The sequence below is a fragment of the Arachis hypogaea genome, chromosome 2 (assembly GCF_003086295.3).
Source record: "Arachis hypogaea cultivar Tifrunner chromosome 2, arahy.Tifrunner.gnm2.J5K5, whole genome shotgun sequence".
Classification (NCBI taxonomy): Eukaryota; Viridiplantae; Streptophyta; class Magnoliopsida; order Fabales; family Fabaceae; genus Arachis; species Arachis hypogaea.
The window spans coordinates 18,210,905-18,221,489 of record NC_092037.1 but is presented as its reverse complement, the minus strand read 5'-3'; the positions used below and the strand labels follow the sequence as shown (position 1 = coordinate 18,221,489).

General features: G+C 34.6%; 1 protein-coding gene across 8 annotated transcripts; it reads right to left on the bottom strand.

The window, feature by feature from the left end:
• Positions 1–2,316: 2,316 nt before the first annotated feature.
• LOC112740645 (protein NPGR2) lies at positions 2,317–10,335 on the bottom strand. 8 transcript variants are annotated; one of them, XR_011871713.1, is made up of 9 exons: positions 9,844–10,190; positions 9,603–9,742; positions 8,954–9,246; positions 7,876–8,128; positions 6,048–7,267; positions 5,801–5,954; positions 4,625–4,958; positions 3,047–3,298; positions 2,317–2,890 (listed from the first exon to the last, which is right to left on the bottom strand). XR_011871713.1 is itself a non-coding variant. In XM_072215971.1 (7 exons), the coding sequence occupies exons 3-7, from the start codon at positions 9,149–9,151 to the stop codon at positions 4,639–4,641; spliced, it is 2,145 nt and encodes a 714-aa protein (XP_072072072.1). In that variant the 5' UTR covers positions 9,152–9,246; positions 9,603–9,742; positions 9,844–10,190; the 3' UTR covers positions 3,878–4,638. The 8 variants fall into 8 exon arrangements, 3 of the variants coding, with proteins under 3 accessions (XP_072072072.1, XP_072072079.1, XP_072072070.1); XR_011871715.1 differs by having other exon boundaries at positions 2,317–2,886; XR_011871716.1 differs by lacking the exon at positions 9,603–9,742 and having other exon boundaries at positions 10,125–10,291.
• Between the last annotated feature and the right edge of the window lie 250 nt (positions 10,336–10,585).

Sequence of the window (10,585 nt, the reverse complement as noted above, 5' to 3'; positions counted from 1 at the left end):
TTACATAAAGCTTCCCCTTGGTTTTCAAGTGCCTCAATAAGAACTGGTCTGTAAACATCAAAAATATCTCTATGGCCTGCGGTAGGCTCCACGTTGCTGGTTTGCAAAATTTTAATATGCGCTTCTTCGATATGGTTTTCAACAATCCCCAAAGGACCATTCCTTTTTAGCCTTCGCCACAATAGCATGCAATTGGTAGTTTTGGTGTATGTTGATGACCTTGTAATTGCAGAAAATAATAGTACTGCAATTCAACATTTTAAGGAGTATTTACACAAATATTTTCACATGGAAGATTTAGGCCGGCTGAAGTACTTCTTGGGGAGTTGAGGTTACCAGATCTCAGACTAGAATCTTCCTATACCAAGAAAAATATGCTTTGAACATAATGACCAAATCAGGACTTCTAGGTGCTAAGCCTGTAGCAACACCGTGGGAAGAGAATCATCATTTGGGGTCAGCTACATATTTTCTTTTATCTGATCCTAGCATATATCGTTGGCTTGTTGGAAGGCTGATTTATTTGTGTTTTACTCGACCTGATCTAACCTATGGTGTTCACATGTTATCCTAGTTCATGCAAAATCCACGTACCGAACACTGGCAAGCTGCTTTACGTATTGTAGGCTAAAGGAACACCTGTGAAAGGAATTCTTCTCCCACGAGAAAATGATTTGCAGCTCTATGGATGGTGAAACTCCGATTGGGCTAGTTGTCCACTACTTATTCGCAAGTCAATCACAGGGTGATTCATCCACCTTGGTCCTCTGCTGAGGTTGAATATCGTTCAATGGCTCAGACAACAAAAGAGTTGAAGTGGATTAAAGATATACTCTCCTCTTTATACGTGTCGCATCATGTCCCTATTTGTCTCTATTGCGACAATCAAGCTGCTCTTAACATTGCTAAAAATCCAGTTTTTCATGAACGCGAAACACATTAAAGTAGACTGTCATCTTGTTCGGGATGAGATCGTGCATCAACGCCTCCTTCCATCTTATGTTCTCACTCACACTTAGTTGGCCTACTTTTTTAACTAAAGCTCTTCGTGCCAAAAAGTTTGAAGTAATATTGGTCAAGTTGAGCATTGAAGACTTACATGCTCAACCTTGAGGGGGTATTAATGGATAATAAAGTATAGATACAATATTATTTGAATACTCTCGTGTATATTACTAGGATAGAAAGTTATGTATTCTAATTTATTAGGATCTTAAATTATGTCTTTTAAGATAAAAAAGATTTGATATAATTTTATGTGTCATGATTATTAAAAAAAGAGGTTGAAACAACTTATTTTCTACACTTAATTTTGTATTCTTCTTTGGCAAATGTCTTTGCTATTTCTCATAATTTTAATTTGTATGTTAGTTATTTTAGATTTTCAATTATACATGTTCCAATTGGTACACCATTCGAAAATGTTCTTTTAAGTTGAATTTTGGTTGTTCTTCTGATGTGATCTTTTGTATATTCATATTCATTGTTTAGGAATTTTTTTGATGTGTTTTAAATTTAGAATTTTTAATAATCAATTTTTAACCTGAGATAAATAAATATGATGCATTTTTAGGTTTAAATATTCTAATATAGGTATCTCACTTTTTTTAATGTTATTTTTAGTGAAATTTTAAATATTTTTCTAGTATTAGGTTTTTTATATTATTTGGATGATTAATGCCAACTAATAATGGATAGTGATTCATGCATACAAAATTTTTCCTATCAAGCTTTCTGAACATTTTCTCATAACAATCTCGAATTCAATGTGATAATCAAAAGCGTAATACAACAGTTCACAACTTCACATATTTTAAACTAGTTTTGTAAAATTAAGAACTAAATTGAATTACTTATAATGATGGCATATTAATAATAAGTGAACAACTTATATTGCGATACATGAATAAATTACATTCTATTACGTGACACCATGGTTTATGTCAACATATTACATGTTACTGAGTGATACATTATTACTCCATTACACTTAGTCAAAACATGTTATGATACATAGTATCGATAGTCCAAGACAGTGTACCATTGCACCATATCGTTAACGAAAAATATTCGAGGGCATAACTTAATAAACAAATATAAATTTTGGAGACTAAATTAAAATTTTAGAGAAGGTTGAGACGCAAGTGTAATTTCAAGACCAATATGAACATTAACTTCCCTATTATAAATGGGTCATTTTAACATTAATCCAATTCCACATTCATGCCTAATACCTAAGACCAGTATGAACATATATATATATATATATATATATATATATATATATATATATTGGTGAATTATAAGATACAGATATAAGTTTACAGGTGTTTTCTTTAATAGGATGAAAGAGAAATTAATAAAAGTAGAATCCACATTTTAAATAACAATAAAATAATAAAAAATAACTATAAATTCTATTTATATTCTCTCGCTATACCACCCTAATCTGTATAGTAAAATATTTGGATTAAATTTGAGTTAACTCTTAAAGTGGTTTTTGAGGTTCACGAAATATACTAATTTTATCGCTAAATTACCAATGCACTCTTTATGTCTCTGAAATTGAAAAAAATATACTTAGTTGATCCCTTATCTCTTTTCCGGCTAATTTTGTAGCCCTTGACAATGATATGATAGTGACATGCCACACTGAAGTGTGTAACGGTTAGATGTGCTGACAATTGAAAATCTTTTACCCAATTTGATCCCTTGTCCCTTTTTTAACCCTAATTGCAGTAACACTTCATCTTCTTCTTCTCTATTTGTTCACCATCATTCTTCTTCTTCTACTTCTTCTTTGTTGCGCAACATCATTGCAGTTTGGAATGATGAGCATAGGGTGGCAGCCACACCCACACAGCTCTAGTACCTGCGAAACTTGCTCTGACTTGGATGAAAAAGCAGGACACAAACTCAGTAAAAAATGACAAATTCAGTAATCAAAATCAGAAAATAAATCAACAAATTCAGTAATAAAAAAAATCATTAAAATGGGGGCTGGCGAAAAATTCAGCACAAAAACAAATTTTGGATTGACGCCTACCTGCAAAAGTAAGGCGATAGTAACGAACAGAGGCAGCGATGTAAGGAGAACATAGGAACAGAGACGCCGGAGAGAGAAGTGGCCGCCGTGTAGGTGTGTGAGTCTAAGAGAGAGACTTAAGAAAGCAAAACAGCAGTGGTGAGACTGGGAGAAGAGAACAGAAGCAGTGCCGCGCGAGAGCAGAGTAGCGGCGATCAATGCAAAGCGACAGCAGCCACAGCACAACAGCGGCGGCGAGACTCGCTCTGGTACCTGTTGAGGAGGAGGAGGAGGGACCAGGAACAAGATTAAAAAGAGGGACAAGGGACCAGGAACAAGGTTAGAAAAAGGGATAAGGGACCAAATTGGGTCAAAAGAATTTCAATTGCCAGCTCATTTAACCGTTACACACTTCAACGTGGCAATGAAATTGGCAAAAAATCAGAGATATAAAGAGCGCAATTGGTAAATCAGAGACAAAATTAGTAACAAAATTAGTAGTTTAGTACATTTCATAAATCTCAAACATCACTTTAGAATTTAACTCTTCAAATTTAAACAAATATTAAAATGGAAAATGGTTCACACAAGAAGAGATGAAAACTGGAAAGATACAAAGAATTCTATATAAAAACCGGTGTGTCAGAATACCAAAAAAAAAAAAAAAATCAGTGTGTCCTTGTTCAAGTCCCAAGGCAAGTAGGGTAACATTCGTGCGTTCTCCAGCATGTTTAACCCTTTGTTTTAATTTGCTTAAGCTAATAACTAAATCATTATATTCAACGTGGAAGACAAATTCAATCCTATGAAAATAAAATTGTCAATATAATAATAAAATAAGTCACACAAATATTTCTCAAATCGAAATTGAAGTGTAGGATTAAACATGTCTCATCTTTTTCTCTCTGATTCCTTATTGAGATAGTATCTTTACAGAATTCATGAACAAGTGAAACATATTGATGAATATACCATGAATTATGGCATTAAAAAATTTCCTGGAGAGTCTATCATCACTTTTATTTGACTAACATGGCCAAATCTCCATTAAATTGATATATGCTACCTCTCTGGTGAAGTCAAAGTCAAACTAGACCAACCATGCTAAGATAAAGGGGATCAGATTCGCAAGAAAAATCCTTGTCATCTAACCCCAATAAAAAACAAATGATATAGGATAGTCATGCATGATGCATAACCTGAAGCATGGGACAAATGACGGTTTAATTTCTGTTTTCATTTTCTATTTTCATTTAGAGTTTTATATATTCAGAATTTTATGGACAAAAATAGTTGAAAAATCTTGTGGATTTTATTTGGTTTGTGATTATTTATTTTAAATTTATTTTTATTGTCGTTAGAATTTTATGAAGGAAAAATGAAAACAGAAAACATTTTATTGTTTTACTATTTTCATTTTTTCCATTATAAAATCCTTAAAAAATGAAACATGACATAAGAAAACCTTTTCACAAACCAAACATGCCATAAAATTCTGTTTTATGTTTCCATTTCTTGTTTTTGACTTTTTTTCCTTCACAAAACTAAAAAATGAAAACTAGAGAATTAATAGATAGTAAATATAAATAGAAACCAGACAGGTATAGAACAAGTCATCTGAAAGGTTCAACTGGTTCAGATTCTTCAAGAGAGTGTGCTGCCTGAAAACATTCTGCACCTTCAACAAATGCTGATTCTGTACCGTAAGCCTTGTGGAGAAGGCCAAGATTATACCAAGCAGAAGCACAAAATCTGTCGTGCCGCAGTGCGTCCATCAAAAAGCTTCTGACTGCAGGATTCGATTGATCACTGCAATGTCTAAGAACCATGGCAGTGGAGATCAAGCTGGGGACATGGTCAGGATCGATGTCCAAGGCATCGCGGAATGCTTTTAGAGCCTCCTTGTAAAGACCTTTTGCTTCATACATTTTACCTGAGGAATTCAACAAATAAACATTACATTAGATCCTGGGAAACAATTCGATATAATATTTATTACAATAGCATATGTTATTTGTTTTGGAAAGCCCTCAATCATACTTTGGAAAGAAGCTTTTCATTCTAATTTTTTACACAAACTATGATATTTGAGCTACAAATGTAAATCCAAACTAAAGGGGAATGCTCCACGGACCAAACTTTCATCTAAATATCATGAATATTATGCTGTATTACATTTTGATCTTATTTTGCACACTGAAATATGTTTACTGTGTGAAGACTTTGATTAGTTTATCATTCTTCTTCAGCAAAGCCTGTTCCCACTAAGTGGGGTCAACTATATGGATCAAAGACATCATTCCCTTCAAATGCAACCTTGTTTTACGTTGGCTGTCACAAACCTAACACAACCCAGCATGGTTCCAAAGACATCATTGCATCGTGGCCATGCATTGAGATGTGATATTGTTTTGCGTTGGCTATTGCAGACCGAACAACCCTCCTCATTTTTCCGGACTTGGGACCGGCTATGTAAACATAGGCCGAGTTAGATAAGTTTATTATTATAATATAAAAAGTTTGAGGAAAGGTTAATTTATTCCGTTGTTTTATACATTTTTACTGTTCTTTACTTGTACTCAAGCTACTCTTGTAACAATCCGGGAGTAATGGCATTATAGCATATTAGCATGCCCTTACAGTACCATGCTACACAACAATATATGCTGATTATTTGAATTAATCATAATCTGTTAGGGAAAGTTCAATTGCGGATTAAAAATTAATTAAAAAGAAATTTTAAAAAACCTCAAAGGAAAACGCTCATATATTTACCTATTGCATGACATCTAGTAGAAGAGTATAGTTTGATGGCCCGAGATTTTGAAAGGCAGGCCTCTGCGTCACGCCACTGTGAAAGACTGATGTATACATAAGCAAGATCATGCCATACTTCAACTTCCAAATTCCTAATCTGATCTCTTTTGTCCTGTCACCAATGGTATGGAAAAGGGTAAGGAGCTTAAAGCAATATGACTATGAAAAAGTATATTTGGGACTGGTAAAAATTAAGAAAACAAACCTTAAATAGCTTATTGCGAGAACCAAAACTTTTACTATGAACTTGAAGAACAGCAAGAAGCTGAGTGTATGTCTCAATGGCACTCTTTAACTGGCCCTGAGCGATCTGAAGTTTCGCCTTTGTTCGTAACAAATCACCTTGATCCCATTTCCCAGTCTGATCCAAAGCAGCATTGATAATAGATTCGGCATCCAAGAACCGCTTTTGTGCGGATAATACCCTAGATAACAGTAACCAACCTTTAACATTAGAGCCAACTTCAAGTTTTACAATGCACTTAGCATAATGAAGTGCAGCATCCAACTTCCGTTGCTCAGCATATTCTAAACTCAGATGGTATAATACAACAGGGTCTTCCATTCTGCTCAATTTGCAGGCAGTTTCAAGGGTATGAAGTGCCTCAGATTGTCTCTTAACCCTCTCAGCATCAGAAATGGCCAATTTCGAGTATGCAGAAAGTGAAACACCAAGTAAGAAATTGGCCAAATTTTCTAACTGATTACATCTTCCATCCAAGTTCTCAAGTGCCATCCGAGCAAAGCTTACCCCAGGGTCTTTTGTAACACTGAAGTTCTCGCAACAAATCTTAGAAGCCATTAACAAACTTGGAACATGTCTTGGGTCCTCTCTATTACTCAGCAGTTTTCTAAGAAGATCCAGCGCTTCCACGTTCTTCCCTGCTCCATAATAACAAAGAGCTAAAGCATAGAACCTCTCCTTTCTATGGATAGTCCCAGGAAGCAATTCTTCCAATTGATTGGCTAAAATCATCAAATCTCCAGAAACAGATAGAGCAAATGAAAGGTGGTCCAAAATTGAAGGATCCCACTCAATTCTATTTAGAGTGACTTTTCTTAGCAAAATCATTAAAAGAAGTATAGCCTCTTCAATGTTGTTTCTAGGCACAAACGATCCGTCCATTTGGGAACGAAGATCAGGTGGCATTGCTTCCCCGCCACTATATAGAAGAAAAAGAGCAAATTCTTTCTGAATCTTCGCTATCGTCTCTGCATCAAGATTCCATTCATGAAGGAGTGCTCGCCGGTAAGACAAAATAGCTTCTCGTTGACAATCAGCAAGTTTCCATAATTCCGGAAGTAGCTCAACTGCCTTGCTCAAAGTCTCCTGCAATTTACATTCAGCACCAAAGTTATCAGGCAATCCTTCAGGTAATGAAGATTCCACTATGTCCAGAATAACTTTGCAAGATTGGGCAGCTTCTGCAAGAATTATTTGAAAAATATATTAGATTAAATCATAGTTTCTTATATAGTTGAACCAATCCACTTTTTTTTTTTTTTTAAACAACAAAATTGAAAAGGGGATCTCACTGTGCTTGACCCAAGGATCTCTAGGCTGTGAAGGTCAAGCACAGAAAGTGGATTATTTAACATATTAACAACTCAGGTAATGCACTATATTAGGGGTTGAAGTTGAAGGAACGGTAAAACCTAGAAAGATATTATGTCTCGTTGTAATAGGAATCAACTCCACAGGAATATTTTGCATAGCAAACGATTCATGAAAATAACAATACAAGTGTGCCTATGCAATTTGCTTACTCTTTTAGCTTGTTCAAAGAGCCATGTCAACACCTTGTCATAATAACTTAAATCAATATTTTCATTATTAAAGTTATAGAAGCCCTAGCAAAAAATGAAAAGGCAGCCCTTTGCAAAGCATATGTGGTTGATTCTACAACTTGAACTTGTCCTTGAGGTCATACCGAAACAATTCAACCAACCCATATGTTCCTCAAAGTGAAAGTAAAGTTAAAAAGTGAAAGCAACGAGCAAAACCTTTAAATTAAAACAATCACTGAATATACCTTTAAACCTTCCAAGAACCTGCAAAGATTTTGCTTTTAGGAAGACAGCTTCCAACAATAAGGCAACAGCATGTACAGACATTTGCTGTTCATCATTATTCTGGGAATATCTCTTACGCCGTTCTCGGCTTTTGGAAAGGGCATCTTTAATCTTGGGAGTCACAGAAACTATATCTATTCCTTCAAAGACATGTAAAGCCGCTACTAAATTTCCCTTCTGATATTCATATCTTCCTAACAGAGCTCTAGCTTCCTGCAGATTACAGACATATTTACTTAAATATTAACGGCAGCAATAACCACTAATTTTAACAAGAGGATCACAGACATGCACAACTTTAATATTCAAACTAAATATTGCTAAATAGCTAGGGAACATCAATTCCAATAAAGAGATCATCAGAAAACTACCTGCATTAGCTATGTTCTGAAGAAACCACTTGATTGATATTATATTTTAATTAAAAGAATTTAGGATAAAGAATTCAATCAAACTACAATAATTGGTCTTACTTAAGATTTGATGGGCTCAAGGCGCCTGTAGTGCAACCCCTTATGCTAGATGCAGTTTTGAGAAACAATAAAGAAAGTTGCACCTTTGCCAATTAGCTATAGACCTATAGCTTTTGGCTTAACGGTAAGTGCTTGATCCAACAACTATGAATTCTGTGAAGAATTCATTCAGATATGCAATAAATACAAGCATACATACAGTTTAGAGACTACAAGTAACAACTATTAATAACCTACCTACCATGAAGAATCTATTCAGACAACAACAACAACAACAACAACAACAACAACAACAACAACAACAAAGCCTTGTCCCACTAAGTGGGGTCAGCTACATGAATCAAACGACGCCATTGAGCTCTGTCATGTATCATGTTTACATAGAGACCGTTTACATGTAGACTATTCAGACAAGCAAGAAGTTATTTTGTGCACAGGAAAGAAACATTTAGTTGCTTCATGGCATCTATATACACTCTCCCTAGGACCTAAATCATATACGGAACAAATTGGTAAATTCCAGTTCTCAAAACCATAAATGGCAAGGTATTTTGATGAAACCAACCTCATAGTTCAAGACACCACTCTCGCGTAAGGATGATTCAGCTTCCTCTATATTGCCAGTGTCAGGCTTCTTGTTGCCAATTTGTCCACCAAGGCAAGAATGACCACTTGCTGAGCAGTCACTGGTCGCAACAGATTCTGACGACGGAACCATTTCAACTGCTCTTCCTAATGGCTCCCCAGACTGTAGGCACCTCATTATCTTCCTTCAAACTCCTCCTTCCTGATTTCGACTATTGTCCCAAGTCTAATGCTGCTCCCCATATGCAACCCATCTTTTCTAGACTAAAAAATCTGCCGGAAGAAAACAGTGAAACAGAAATGTCACACATGCAAAGTCAACACAGGACTTTTAAGCTATGTTTGATTGAGGTAAAAATGCAGTGGAAATTTATATGCCTAAAAGCAATGTAGATTATGCAACAACCAAACATGCCCTTACAGTCATGCATGTAGATTATGCAACAAGTGTGAAATTTTGAAACCAATTGTTCCTGAGAAGGCTAAATTCAATGTAATTGAAAAATCCAGAAAAGAAAAGCAAAAAAAAAAACCTAAAATTATAAAGTAAATGTAAACAAGCATAGTAGAAGTAGAATGAAAATCCGCAAAGCGCTATCCCATCAGGTAAAAGTAAAATTTGAACCAACCTCATCCAAAATTCCTCTCTGAATTCCGAAATCACATAAACCAAATTCATAAAATTGTAACCGACACACAGTAACTCAGCGACCGGAAATTTCAAAATCAGTAATTTGCTTCTGAATTCAGCTCAGAAAACCGTTCCAACCTTACAAACAAGCAAAAAGTTGGCACCCTTTTCAACAATTCACAAACGGAGAAAGGTCAAAGATAAAAGACAAATAATTTAAAAAAAAAAAAGACTTTCACCTTTTGAGTTCCAAGAGAGCAAAGCGTGTACTAGGAAGAAACATCCATTACTGAATTTGACCAATCAAATCCGAACTTTGAATCATGGAAACAATCAAAATGCAAAGCATCTAAAAAGTCTAATCATAAACCTTCCCTTCTAATAGTTATTATTTACCATATAAAATCCTTATCCCTTTTTCTTTCTCGTGTGATATTAATAAATATTATTAAAATGAATAAAATTGGAGCACAGAATCGATGATAAATGAAAGAAGAAGAGAAACGGAAGAAGATCTCACAGCAATTCCAAATTCCAATTGGTTTAGTGTTTGGTGTTTACGTTGTTAGTATGTTGGTTGTTGGGGTCCAGTGAAGTCAAGTGGGAAGCTTCATATACGGGGAAGAGGGTGAATTAGATGCCACGTGTCATTTGGTGCCGACTCTCATTTAAACTCCCATTAACTACATTTATCACGCTTTCACACATATCAATTATCATCGCTCCTTGTTAGGGGTGGAAAGTGGAAACTCTCGATCTCGATAAACAGCTTAAGTAATCTCCTTTGAAAAAGTAGTTTAAATAATAAATAATTATATTAAAAATAATTTATAAATAAATTATTTTATATTTAAAATTTTAATTTTAAAAATATTTAATTTTAAAAAAATATAATAAAAAATTTATTTTTTTAATTTTTTTTATAAATTTTTAAATAATTTTTTTAAAGTTACGATTTAATTTTAAAGTTATACCAAATAT